The sequence below is a fragment of the Gymnodraco acuticeps genome, unplaced genomic scaffold (assembly GCF_902827175.1).
Source record: "Gymnodraco acuticeps unplaced genomic scaffold, fGymAcu1.1, whole genome shotgun sequence".
NCBI lineage: Eukaryota > Metazoa > Chordata > Actinopteri > Perciformes > Bathydraconidae > Gymnodraco > Gymnodraco acuticeps.
Window position 1 is genome coordinate 196,094 of NW_022990963.1, and position 14,875 is coordinate 210,968.

At 42.4% G+C, this 14,875-nt stretch overlaps 1 protein-coding gene across 1 annotated transcript in view; it reads left to right on the forward strand.

The window, feature by feature from the left end:
• kcng2 (potassium voltage-gated channel, subfamily G, member 2) overlaps positions 1 to 10,937 on the forward strand; it is a 48,895-nt gene extending 37,958 nt beyond the window's left edge. Inside the window, exon 3 of the mRNA XM_034235178.1 lies at positions 9,001 to 10,937. Within this exon, the coding sequence (XP_034091069.1) occupies positions 9,001 to 9,825 (825 nt within the window). The 3' untranslated portion in view covers positions 9,826 to 10,937. The remainder of the gene's footprint in view (positions 1 to 9,000) is intronic.
• The last annotated feature ends 3,938 nt before the right edge of the window (positions 10,938 to 14,875 follow it).

Here is a 14,875-nt window from a genome sequence, read left to right on the forward strand (position 1 = left end):
TTACTAAAAACGCTGCAAATACAAAACATTGCAAGAAGCTGAAAACACAACGGAAACCAGGGGACACTAAAGAGTGACGCACACAGCTGGAATCGAAGCACATGTTGACGTATTGGGATTATAAAGTTGGCCAACTATCACTGTCCCTGGAAACTTACCTAAAGTGTACATTTGGCTTATTTTAACAATGTGTGTGATTCCTTCTGATAATATTGCAGGTCTGCAAGCTAGCTATCCTAGTCCTTTACAAATATTCTGACCAAACACTTACAACAACAGACTAACTCTGTCAACAGTGACAGTGTATTAAGATTAGATAGATAAGAAGCACTTTATTCATCCCAATTTGGGAGATTTTTGATAATTTGTATTATCCCTGAACGTCAACAATTGCTCCGGTCCCAGTTGTGTGCATCACTTTTTAATGTCCCCGTTGTTTCGTTTGTGCAGTGGTGGAAAATGAAAAATGTTTCCACCGCTACATTTCTGAAGCTACATTGGTTTCTCTTAAAGGTCCCTATTATACTGTTTTTCATCAAAACATATATCTCTGAAGTGATTGGCTCCAAACACCAAACAGATCATTGCTGCATTACCCATAATCCCCTCTGTTTCAGCCCTGTTTCCAAAGTGCTGATTCTCTGTCTGTTACTTCAGATAAAAATAAGGAGCCCCTCCCCACGCCCCTCTGAGAGACATTTGGTTACAAAGAACTCAATGGTGCTCTAGAGGAGATTCAGGTGATAAGGTGGGGGGGGGGGTACCTTGGTTGCTGATTGGCTAATGGTTACACAAGACAACACATCGTTATGACATCATAAAGTGGCCAAAATCTGATCAGCTCATTTTCAGACAGGTTTTTATAGAAATGGATCAAAAAGAGAGAGAATCTTTGTTCCTGAAACTTTCAGAGTCTCTTTCCACAGAGGGGACACATGTTGATGTAGAAGAGACATGAAGAAGAGGGGACACATGTTGATGTAGAAGAGACATGAAGAAGAGGGGACACATGTTGATGTAGAAGAGACATGAAGAAGAGGGGACACATGTTGATGTAGAAGAGACATGAAGAAGAGGGGACACATGTTGATGTAGAAGAGACATGAAGAAGAGGGGACACATGTTGATGTAGAAGAGACATGGAGAAGAGGGGACACATGTTGATGTAGAAGAGACATGAAGAAGAGGGGACACATGTTGATGTAGAAGAGACATGAAGAAGAGGGGACACATGTTGATGTAGAAGAGACACGAAGAAGAGGGGACACATGTTGATGAAGAAGAGACATGAAGAAGAGGGGACACATGTTGATGTAGAAGAGACATGAAGAAGAGGGGACACATGTTGATGTAGAAGAGATATGAAGAAGAAGAAGGGACACATGTTGATGTAGAAGAGACATGGAGAAGAGGGGACACATGTTGATGAAGAAGAGACATGAAGAAGGGTATTTTTCACAATAGGTCCCCTTTAATGGAAGTGTTTTTGTCACCTGACAGCCACCATATGTCCAAACCCTGTTGTTTGGTTTCCATGCTTCAGCTGTATCGGGGTCAGAGTCCCCTGATCGCTGAGACAGATAATTGTGTGCTTTTAATTTGATTCCTCAGTGTGAGCTGGAAATGCACTCAGACAGAAAAGCCTCTGACAGAGAACATCACAAACACGCTGGTCGAATTCAGGGAAAACTGACACACTCCCATGTGAGAGAATGAAAGAGGAGGTGTGAAACATTCTGGTTAGCATGTGAGCTCCTTAAGGATTTGGACAGAAGCACATGTATTGGTTTTGGCTGCAGGCTCATATTACTTTGGATGGGAAATGACAGCATGTGGTTGTTAGAGGGAGGATTTCAGCTCAAATGCTTTAACTTCAAGATTTGCTGCAGTGCTTTAATGTAGCCTCATTATAGGAAGTCAAAAAATACTTTGCATGAAGAGTCAAAGGGGGATTCATAGACATTAAGCGTCTAATGGGCTATAGAGAAACAGGAAATATGAAACTACTGCAGTTGCTTCTATAATCTATCAAAAATGTTTTTGGCATTCTGAAAACATATGGGAGTAAAGAGTGTTATATTCTGTATCTCTCAAATGTTTGGTTATGTTTGGCTTAAAGTCCCCTCAGAGGGAAGCAGACAATCTGTTCTCCTAACCACCTAAAAGATATTTTATGATATCACATTTCAAAATAAGTGTATGTAAGCACTGCAGCCGCTTTGCCGCAGACATGTAGTAGAGGCTCAAAATAGCTTAAAATGGATAAAAACCTTTATCACAATTAATAATAATAATTCCTTACGTATATATATAGCGCTTTTCCAGATGCTCAAAGCGCTTTACAAATACACATTACACACATGTAACGGACAATACCCACAGGAGCAAATTCAGGTGAAGTGTCTTGCCCAAGGACACAACGGCTTTACAGACGCAGTGGCGGCGGGTTTCGAACTGGTGTTCCCCAACACCCCCTTGATTTGAAGATCAACGCACAGCCACTCCGCCCATCTTCACACCTCGAAGTCATCAAGGTGCTTTACAAGTACACATTACACACATATATATACATACATTCATACTTACATATATACATACATGTAATGGTCATGTACTGTGGACAGTACCCACAGGAGCAAATTCGGGTGAAGTGTCTTGCCCAAGGACACAACGGCCTGACGCGGTGGCGGGTTTCGAACTGGAGTTCCCCAACGCCACCCTTGATCTGATGATCAACGCACAGCCCACTGCGCCACTCCGTCCCGACTAGACTTTTAACAATAAACTTTAAAATACTGAATCCCCACTGCATCATTCACTCTATGGAAATATTTAATTGTCAAAGTTGCGCTTATAGTATTTTATTGCAATAAAATAAATCATAGACTGCAAGTTTGAGAATTCATAATCGTAAAGTGGTCTTTTATAGCGCATTCACAGGGATTTTGGAACAGCTGCATCTGAAAATAAGTTTGATATTGCCACCACAGAACTAAAAGCACAACACATAAATCGACCTACAGATCTATACCACATTTTCCTCATGATGACGTCTTTCCATATTGCAGTTTATTGCTGCTGCCGCTCTGTGAATAACTGCAACCCCAGCGCTGCCTATCAGTGATTTACAAGCTCCTTAATGGATTTAGCAAAGTTTGGTCTCTAGGGCAAAAAATGCTATTTGCAATATAGGCTAAGTGTAGGCTACACTCTGAAAAATGCATGAAGCTCAATCTGAGAGCAGGACTTCATTTCTGAGAGGGCAGTCTCTTGGAATGACTTATCCTTGCTAGCACAGCTATTGACTGAGCAAATAGTAAAGCAAATGTTTAGTTTATATTTATATTCACGCTTGCACACATTCACACCTGGAGGAAAAGCTTTAAAGGGGCCCTATTATGCTCACTTTCAGGTTGATATTTGTATTCAGTGTCTGTGACATGTCTCGCTTTAATGTTCAAAAAGCTCTTTATTTTTCTCGTACTGCCTGTGCTGCAGATGCAATGCAGAGCCAATTTAAATGTTTTAATATGCAGGGTATATTAGGAGTACAGTAGCCTACTGCATCGTGTTATGTGTTTTCACATGTAAAAGCATCTATTAATTACCATCCATCATCCATCCATCCATCTTCTCCCACTTATCCGTGGTCGGGTCTCGGAGGTAGCAGTTCCAGCAGAGAGCCCCAAACGTTCCTTTCCCTGGCCACATCAACCAGCTCTGACTGGGGGATCCCAAGGCGCTCCCAGGCCAGCGAAGAGATATAATCCTTCCACCTGGTCCTAGGTCTACCCCTCGGTCTCTTCCCAGCTGGACGTGCCTGGAACACCTCCCTAGGGAGGCGCCCAGGCGGCATCCTTACTAGGTGCCCGAACCACCTCAACTGGCTCCTTTCGACGCGAAGGAGGAGCGGTTCAACTCCGAGTCCCTCCCGGATGACTGAACTTCTCACCTTATCCCTAAGGGAGACGCCAGCCACCCTGCGGAGAAAACCCATCTCGGCCGCTTGTATCCGCGATCTCGTTCTTTCGGTCATGACCCATCCTTCATGACCATAGGTGAGGGTAGGAACGAAAATGGCCCGGTAGACAGAGAGCTTTGCCTTCTGGCTCAGCTCCCTTTTCGTCACAACGGTGCGGTAAAGCGACTGCAGTACCGCTCCCGCTGCTCCGACTCTCCGGCCCATCTCACGCTCCATTGTTCCCTCACTCGAGAACAAGACCCCGAGATACTTGAACTCCTTCACTTGAGGTTACCTATGATTGTTAAATAAAGTGGTCAAAGTACAATCATTTCCTCTAAATTGTAGTAGATTAGAAGCATTAAGTATAGCATGGAAATACTCAAGTAGCCTACTCAAGAACTAAAGTTCAAATATTTAAAAATAATACTTGAGTAAACGTTATTTCCACCAATGCAATTGAACACATTTCATTGTATTAAGTAGGATTTAAAAGTTTTAGAGAGACAGAAAAAGTGTTCTTGATTGCTCCACAAATCCTAATTAATCCACCAATAATTAACTGACGAAAAGTGAAGCAAAGAATATTTGTTCTGCAATTAATAACACTTAAGTAAGTGCAGGAAAATGAGAAGCACACCATTTTTTTTCAAAGTTTCCCCCAGGGGTGACTTTGCTTTAATAACCAAGTAATCTCTTATAATTTAAATTATTTATGAATCGCTATTTCAGCAGTCGTGGAAGAATAGATTAGCTTTAAAAGAGAGGATATTTCAGATGTGTTTTTGTTAAAGCTCACATGGTGCAGGCTCGTCTGTGAACGACACCGCTGACAGTTAATTATCTGCGTAACATCGGCGGCGTAACTTCAGATTTCACCTCTTGAACGCTCTGGTTTGATATGTGGTCTTTCCTAAATGAGATAATCAAAGCCTTTTGTTTTACACTTCATGAATCTTCCAGCAGATTCTCGTTTGTGTTTGTGTTGTAAGATCAAAACGCTTCAACCTCTGTCAATGACGAAGCCATGAATCAAACGGCAGGCTTTGAAATTGATTTTTAATTACTGACTTCATATGAACCCTTTTCCACTGAGATTAGTTCTGGTTTAGACCTCTACAAATGTGTATTTTTGTTCAGTTCTAACTAACGTAATAAAGGATTATATATTTTAAAGTTTCTCTTGTATTAAATGGATTATTGTAGCCTATGCACCAAAGCCTGTCAGACTTAATTACAAAACTCAGAGAAAAAATAAATAAAAGGTAAATGTCATATTTGATGACATTTAGTTCAGTCTCATTTAGCTTTTGTTAGTAAACTGCAGTTTTTGTTTACACATATACAAGCTATACAAACATGCACCAGTGGGGTAATTAGTGACGTATTTATGTCGTAGAACAAAACATGAAAATCTCCTCAGCTTGTTTCAGGCATCTAACGAAACATACATTCCAAAAAACGCTGACTTTGAGGCGAGGGAACCAGAAATTGTATAATACTGACTCATTCCTGCACCACTCAATGGGGTATTTCTGCTGTTGTGTAACGAAACCATTAAAGCTCCCCAATTATACTGTTTTTCATCAATATATTACAGGTCTCAGATATATACAGAAAATAAGGAGCCGCTCCCCACGCCCCTCTGATGCCCCTTTCACACCAGCGCTTTTACAGCTCCGGCTCGGAGCTGGAGCCTGAAAAGTGCCGGTTTTTCCTGTTCACACCGCAGTGGCGCCGGCTCTTAGCTCCGGAATCCGGTTCACTTCCAGCTCCAAAAAATTGTCGGTCTAGAGGCAAGAGCTTCGGAGCTAAGAGGTAGCGTCGCTTACGTCTCTCTTACGTCGAGGCGTGCAGGAAACTAAACCCTCCTCCCCTGAACATGGGTCGACTGTCATGCCTGCCTACAAGCAGTAGTGCTTATAAACACACGTTATAAAGTCAGGCAACACTAACCAGGCTTCGTGTGATTCTGTTTATTTGTACCTTACTTTGACCATCCGTTCAGTCATTGATCATTGTGGAGAGGGGCAGACGTGTTGTTTTGTATTATAGCAGCTATCGGATGGAATCAATACATGGGCTGCACAGGTTGTCGTGTCCGACTATCACAAGTAGAATCATAATAAAAATACGCTGGTAAAATGTGCCTGTAGAAAACGGTTTATGCCACAATAGGATAGCAATAGCAAGTAGTCCCTTTAGCTTCGGTTGCTATGCTAACATCACCCATTTTATACCAGAGAAACTTTCATAACAGCGTTGTGATGCCAAACAGCGTCAATTCAGACTGACACACATTCAGGGGAACTGGGGATATGTATCAGCTGCTTGTGTGAGTCAGACAGTGAATACTTTAGAGCGGCCGCAGCAGTGTGAGCTAATCGAGCTAATCGGGAGCTAACGGGAGAATAAACTCCCGTGGAAGAGCAGCCAACACTGCAGCGGTCGGTAAATTCTGCAGAAACACATTAATAAACAATGAACCACGGCACTCTGGAGAAAAGCATAAGGTTGGAGAAGTCGTTATTTAATTTAATCTGGCTTCGTGTGATTAAAAGCAACACGATCATCGACCCGACGCAGTTGTTGTTGTTGTGAGCGCCGTAACGCCGTTGGGGAGCAAATCAGCCACGTAAACGGTGACGTCATGACGCAGCAGCGGCAGCACCAGTCGGGTGCTGGGCGGTGTGAACAGAGCGGGAGCAGAAAAGGGAAACCGGAGCTGAACCAGAAAAGCTCCCGCTCGGAGCTAGAAAGGGAAAAGCGCTGGTGTGAAAGCCGCATGAGAGAGATTTGGTTACAAAGAACTCAATGGTGCTCTAGGAGGAGATTCAGGTGATAAGGGGGGGGGGTTACCTTGGTTGCTGATTGGCTAATGGTTACACAAGACAAAACATCGTTATGACATAATACTGTGGCCAAAATCTGATCAGCTCATTTTCAGACAGGTTTTTATAGAAATGGATCAAAAAGAGAGAGAATCTTTGTTCCTGAAACTTTCAGAGTCTCTTTCCACAGAGGGGACACATGTTGATGTAGAAGAGACATGAAGAAGAGGGGACACATGTTGATGTAGAAGAGACATGAAGAAGAGGGGACACATGTTGATGAAGAAGAGACATGAAGAAGAGGGGACACATGTTGATGTAGAAGAGACATGAAGAAGAGGGGACACATGTTGATGTAGAAGAGACATGGAGAAGAGGGGACACATGTTGATGTAGAAGAGACATGAAGAAGAGGGGACACATGTTGATGTAGAAGAGACATGGAGAAGAGGGGACACATGTTGATGTAGAAGAGACATGAAGAAGAGGGGACACATGTTGATGTAGAAGAGACATGAAGAAGAGGGGACACATGTTGATGTAGAAGAGACATGGAGAAGAGGGGACACATGTTGATGTAGAAGAGACATGAAGAAGAGGGGACACATGTTGATGTAGAAGAGACATGAAGAAGAGGGGACACATGCTGATGTAGAAGAGACATGAAGAAGAGGGGACACATGTTGATGTAGAAGAGACATGGAGAAGAGGGGACACATGTTGATGTAGAAGAGACATGGAGAAGAGGGGACCAGTGTTGTGCTAGTTACTGAAAACCAGTAACTAGTTACCATTACTAGTTACTTCATGTCAAAAGTAACTCAGTTACTTTACTAGTTACTTACACCCAAAAGTAATGTGAAAAGTAACGTTTTCGTTACTTGAAAAAGGGTCTCCCATTAATGCCCTTATAGCCTTCATTTCAGTACTGTTATTGCATTGGAGAATAATACAATCTGTTAATCAACTTGACATGCATTATATGCAATCTGGATTGCATCGATATTAGCTGGCTTTCCATTTTTGTATATTCTTTCTCCAGGTAGTTGGAAAAAGTTTTCCGTCCCATATGCCGTGTCCCTGAAAGCGGGTGACTCCACTGTAGCAATAGCCTGCATGTGTTCTACAACATACCGTGCAATGGCTTTATCGACTTTTCCCTGGCTAGCAGTCCCTTGGTTAAAATCCAGCCGCTGTTGCTTATGTGGAGGTGGAGTGGCGTCGGCTGAGTCTCTGTGGTCTTAGCTACTAGCTTCGTCCCAGCATGTTGTTTTTGCAGATGTTTCAAGATATTTGAATTACTGGTTTGGGCAGTAGATAGGATCTTTGTCCCGCCAAGACACAACTTACATTTAACAGAAACGTTATTTTCTTTGTGCTCGACAAAAGTGAAATAGTGAGAATATCTCCAGGTGGAGAAACTAGACTTGAGCTCCGCCGCCGCCGCCATGATAGTCTTGTTAGTAAACAACACAAACACGCCCACAGCGCGTCTCCGCATGTGACACAGGAAGTATCAAAGTACATTTACTCAAGTACTGTACTTAAGTACAGTTCTCATCTCTGTTCGCCTGGCTGTTGACTATATAAAAAAACTAACGCAGTAACGCACCATGTAGTAACGGTAACTGAGTTACTGAATTTAAAAAGTAATGCGTTAGAGTACTAGTTACTGCCAAAAATAACGGCGTTACAGTAACGCGTTACTTGTAACGCGTTAGTCCCAACACTGGAGGGGACACATGTTGATGTAGAAGAGACATGAAGAAGAGGGGACACATGTTGATGTAGAAGAGACATGAAGAAGAGGGGACACATGTTGATGTAGAAGAGACATGAAGAAGAGGGGACACATGTTGATGTAGAAGAGACATGAAGAAGAGGGGACACATGTTGATGTAGAAGAGACATGGAGAAGAGGGGACACATGTTGATGTAGAAGAGACATGAAGAAGAGGGGACACATGTTGATGTAGAAGAGACATGAAGAAGAGGGGACACATGTTGATGTAGAAGAGACATGGAGAAGAGGGGACACATGTTGATGTAGAAGAGACATGAAGAAGAGGGGACACATGTTGATGTAGAAGAGACATGAAGAAGAGGGGACACATGTTGATGTAGAAGAGACATAGAGAAGTGGATTTTCGCATAATAGGCGACCTTTAACGTCTATCTGTCTATGTGCTTTTGTTTCCCTCTCCGCAGGGTGAGTGCTCCCAGAGGTGCTACAACATCTTCGTTCTGGAGACGGTGTGCGTCGCCTGGTTTTCCCTGGAGTTCCTACTGCGTTTCATCCAGACTCAGAGCAAGTGGACGTTTCTTCGTACGCCTCTGAACCTCATCGACGTGTTGGCCATCCTCCCGTACTACATCACTCTCATCGTGGACTCTTTTTCTGTCGGCGGGAAACAAACAGGCTCCGGGAACAACTACCTGGAGAAAGTGGGGTTAGTTCTCCGAGTCCTGAGAGCTCTACGGATCTTTTACGTGATGCGTTTGGCTCGACACTCTTTAGGCCTGCAGACACTCGGGTTAACAGTGAGAAGATGCACGCGAGAGTTCGGACTTTTGCTGCTTTTCCTTTGCGTAGCCATGGCTCTTTTCTCCCCACTTGTGTTCCTAGCTGAGAGCGAGTTGGGCGCCAAGCAGGAGTTCACAAGTATCCCCGGGAGTTACTGGTGGGCCGTGATCTCCATGACCACAGTAGGATACGGAGACATGGTGCCAAGAAGCATCCCTGGACAAGTGGTGGCACTCAGCAGCATTTTGAGTGGAATCCTCCTCATGGCGTTCCCCGTAACGTCCATTTTCCACACCTTCTCACGCTCCTACATAGAGCTTAAAGAAGAGCAGAATCGCGCCTCGAGGCACAAGCCGGGTTCGCAGGATAGCACCAAGTCTCAAAACAGTGAAGATTCTCAAGAGACGGACAGTTATCATGGGATCACTGAGGCCTCGGCTACATCACTGCAGAGGAGGAAGTTCCTTGCTGCACAAAGGGCTGCTGACATTAGAGCGATGAAAACTTAGCTGCTTCGTTTGTGTTTCATGTGGGACTCCAAAGGTTGACAAGCTGCAGGATGGTGGGATTTTCCTTCCCGGGAGATTGAGGTCCCGGCTTTGATCGTGTGAAGCGCTTGTGCTCCAGGGTGTATCTGAGTTTCTTAAGTTTTACTGAGGAGCTGCAGAGCATACATTTGAACTTGAAAAGACTGCAAACAGTATAACATTCATGAATAAACAACCAGTCAAATGAGATCTAAAAAAATGACAGTTCTGAGTGACTGTGATTCACATAAGTCTGCAAAAAAAAGGGAATTCCAACACCAAAACATCACACGTTGTTATTCAGACCTCAGACTAATAATTTATGTTCCTCACGTAGCTACTTATGAGAATAAAGGTGTTTGCTGAGACTTCAGACATGGAGCTTCATTATTGATGTGCCATATCATCTCCATGTACTCTGTATTTGCTCAACCTGGGGCTCTAAGGTTTCACACACGTTCATAATGATGTCAGCACTTTTATTTGCAATGATGCAAAGCTAATTCATATCCAGCATGATTACACAAGAGTAATTTCTCTTTCAAAGGGCTATGCAGTCAGTTTGGGACATTTTGTTCACTGTGGAATGACAAGAGGATGTTTCTACACTTACCAACATCCAGTTATCTTACCATATATGTGGGTAAAAGGCCAGTAGAACATTAAGAGGGTTGTGTGACTGGTTAAACATCATCATTCAGGCACTAAAACCCACAGACCTTTTAATGACTAAAACCATTTCAGATAATTAATAATAATGTAACCAGTCTTACACGATTTCCTCTAATTGCTCATACAGCACTTCATTTCATTTCACTTGAGTGCCTTGTACTGAAAAAACCCCACAACATTCTGCTAATTATTGTAACTCATCAAGTGCTCGAGAGTGCAAATTAGATATGTTTATAAGCACGGGCATGTTTATTCTCAAAACTCTGAACTCACTGAATCATTACAAAAGCATGGAAATATTAGAACACTTAAAACAAATATATCCACTACAGTATATGCCAGTTTTTAAGAAGTTAGAATATTGTTTTGATTAAGTGGATGGTGAAATAAGACATAATTTGAATAAAAAAAAGTTAAATGGATCTCTGCTTTGCGTCATGAATCGGTAGCCTCTTCTGAAAAATGTAATAATGAAAACAGTCCCCAAGTGGAGAGGCTTTGATTTTACAATTAAATTATACACAAGGAAGCTCTCAAATTTGCAAGAGTGCGTGCTGTGCTTCTGCAATTATGACATCCTGAATTGGTCCGTCTGCGGCTTGAGTCATGTTTTCTTTTCCACATCCGTTATTAATAATGAAATAATGATGTTTCCTGGAGTGGTGTTGGCACAATGCGATGTAAATCTGATCAATACTGACAGCACTTTGAAAAAATGAGCCTGTGGAAGTAGTAGCTCGAGCTCTTGATCGTGTTGCTAACGGGTAGTGATGGCAAAATGAAGCTTTGAATGAAGCGTCGAACCACTTGGACAATTGTGTCGGAAATAGGTTCATTTCTCGAAGCTTCAGTTACAGCGACCTCTCCTGGCGAAGTGCAAGGCTGCAGTGGGTTTAACGTATCTTTGCCTTGAAAAATATTCGATGCACACACACACTAAGACTGAATTGAATATCATGTTCTATTTGCAATTAAAGATTGATAATTGTGTGTATTGGGTTATTGAGAAGAGACTAGAGAGTGCTGGAATTTTCTTTGGGAGGAGAGGGCCTTTTATCAGTTATTAAAGTTGAAAAGCAATGATTAAAAATACATCCATTCCGGGCTTTGAACCAGCTGCGCGGAGGACATCGCCGCATTCGGGCCGCCGGCTCGACCCACTGGGCTATCTATTCCTTAACATATTGAAATGTTTTTATATTACTGATAATTGTCTTTTTGTTCACAACTTCTCCACATTTCGAAGTGTTTCCCGAGCCAGAACGACCTATCTTTCTTCCTGGCTTGCTCTATAATGATATCAAATGCAATACCAACAACAACTCAACAGCAACAACGCAAACTACGACAACAACCCACACATTGCGCATTGTTTAGAGCGGTCATAAAGTGTTGAAGCGCTCACATTTGAAACTGTTTCAACCTGTCACCTGTCAGAATCGAGGCAGTGCATTGAATCGCGTGATAGGACCGCGAACCAGTCAAGTGATTCATTCAGGAAATGAAGCAGTTGCTGCTTCGGACGTCACATGTCACGTGATTTGAAGCAGTTGCTGCTTCGCACGTCATATGTCACGTGATTTGAAGCAAGCTTCGAAGCACTGCTTCTATGGAATAGAAGAAGTCCAGGGTTGAAGCTCAGTGTTGCCAACTTGGCGATTTTCTCGTTAAATTTGGCGGCTTTCCAAACCCTCCGGCTACTTATTTGAGTCAAAAGCGACTAACGACTAATCTAACGATTTATAATGGTGTTATTAGGGACTTTTCTGGTGTTTGGAGACTCACGTATTGTTCTGCAGTTAACGAGCCGCGGGTGCTGCCGTGAGCCCCGCCTCCCTCCCATAGTACTCACAGGCGCTCAGACTGACAGTTGCCTGGCCGCAGCAGAGCTGTTGCTGCAGTCAGAGCAGAGAGGAGACAACCACACTCCCCCGCGTCGAGACTGCAAATGAATTGCGCATGCGCCAACTGCCAAGCCGTCCTGGTTTTGAGCGGGATTTAAATGTAAATGTTTCCTCACTCACTTTCACACTATAATAAAGTTATGTTCTGCTTAAGACGGGGAAGCAACAAAGTAATTGTACCTTGCAGAATAGAGACATTTCTGATCTACTGTCGTCTGGATTTAACTCCGGTGGTTTCGAGTTTTGATCCTTGAAGGGTTGGGAACGTTTTTTGTACTCCCCTCTGCCATGCTCTCTCCTACAGCCGCCATTACATGATATGCAAATTAGGCGATGACGTCATTTAGCGACTTCTGGCGACTTTTCGGACAGCCAATAGCTACTTTCCTTACTATGGAGTTGGCAACACTGTTGAAGCTCCGTTCGAAGCTTCAGTGTCAAACTGCCATCACTACTAACGGGAATAAAAGACCCTGAACTAAATTCACCTTATGGCCGTGATCTCAAGCAGGTTATTTTAGACTACTCTTCTTCAAAGTATGTTATTAAAAGGCTTGTGATTAAATCAGAGATAGATCTTTTGATTTTAAAGATAGAAGACACCATTCTGGTTCCAAGGATGAAGGCCTTTACACAGCTAGCGTGTGACATACATGCTAACGTCACGAAGCAAAACAATTCTTATCAGCAGCAAATTTACAACTGAGCTGCCTCAATTTGCATCCCAAAATATCAGCAAAATAAAAATGTTACAGTTTGAATTGATTATTACCACAGGAAAAACACTCCTGGTGTGAGCTAAAGGCCTTTAGCATTAGCGTATTAGCTAACAGTTGCTAATGCACACATCCAGGCAGACACAGAGCATCATTAGCATTTATTTGGAGTGTCTTTATGACAGTTAGTCCAATATTTACTTCCCTTTTCACCGTGGTTTGTGGTTGCCAGCTCCTGAAAATTATCTGGATATTTAGCTGCTAAATGCTGCAACGTGTTCACCAGCTAAATGCTAAATTAGCTACCATGGCTTCGGATCTTTTCCATTTACTGAAAGGAAATCAATGGGGCCGTATTAAGAAGACTCATTACAGTATTTTTACAGTAGAGTTAATAAGGTGAAAGACCTTCCAAAACAACTAAAACATTTAAAGAAAGGTTATTTTGTTTATCTACTACTAAGATATATGCATTAGGGGTGGGCGGACCGATCCCAAAATATCGATACCTCCGATATTACGTTACGTTTCAAAATATCGATACTAGAGCCAATAGGATCGATACTGTTATACTTTTTTTCTCGTCTCCTCTACTCGTCAATTTCTTCAAAAAACGATGTGCAGACGAACACAAGTATATGCTCTTTTCTTCTCTCTCCACTGCTGTCCTCTTCTCCTCGAGGCTCCCTGCCTGAACGCCGATTATCAAGCTGACTGACAGCAGCCAGCAGGGCAGGACAGCAGCAGCCAGCGACTCGCGAGTGCAACACACACACACGCGCATGATGGCTGAGAGAAAGAGCAGCGTTGTGTGGAGCAATTTCACAACTGGCCATTAAAACTTAGCGAACTGTGATGTGTACAAGAAGACAGTTCGCTACTTTGGCCACTTTGTATTGTTATTTTTCATGTTTGCACTTTAAATTTGCAAAAGTAAAACGTGTATTTGTCTATAAAAACTGTCCTGTCTTTATTCATGAAAATGAATTCAGATTTAGTCTATTTATGATGATTTCAGCTCAAAAATCATGTCATGCAGCTCTCCCCTATATGAAAGTACATTAGACGCTTTTCATTAAAAAAAATATATCGGTATCGATATCGGTATCGGCGATACTGGCCCTGAAATACTTGGTATCGGATCGAATCCAGATTTTGTGTTATCGCCCACCCCTAATATGCATTGCAACCCAGTCTCACGGCATTTCGTGTTATAGCAATGTATTTCTATTGGTAGTAGCCTATGTCTCGTGCCTGCACCACGTCTTTTTGTCCGGTCGGGTCTTGGAATACCAGAAGCTGTGTGGTTCATAAAAATATTTTCTTACTCAATATCTTACCCTAAGCCTAACCCTATCCCTTTTATTTTAAATTGTATAATGTCGGACTTTTTTTGCCGTCCGCGAGGAAAATAAATGGCTCAGAGCCTCAGAATACTGACATTTCTTAAATCTTTTTTTCTTTCTAATGTGTTATTATTTGGTGCAGGCACGAAACACGCTACCAATAGAAATACATTGCTTCTAAAATCGTTCTGTGTCAGAATACTGAAATCTGTATTTTTTAAATCTCTTTTTGTTTCTAATTTGTTATTATTTACATTGCTTTTAAAATCGTTCTGTGTGACACGAAATAAATAGGGAAATCGTGTTGGTGAACACGAATCAATAGATTACATTAATTTCGTGACTATAACACGAAATGCCCTGAGACTGTGTTGACATAGCTTCAGATTGTTTC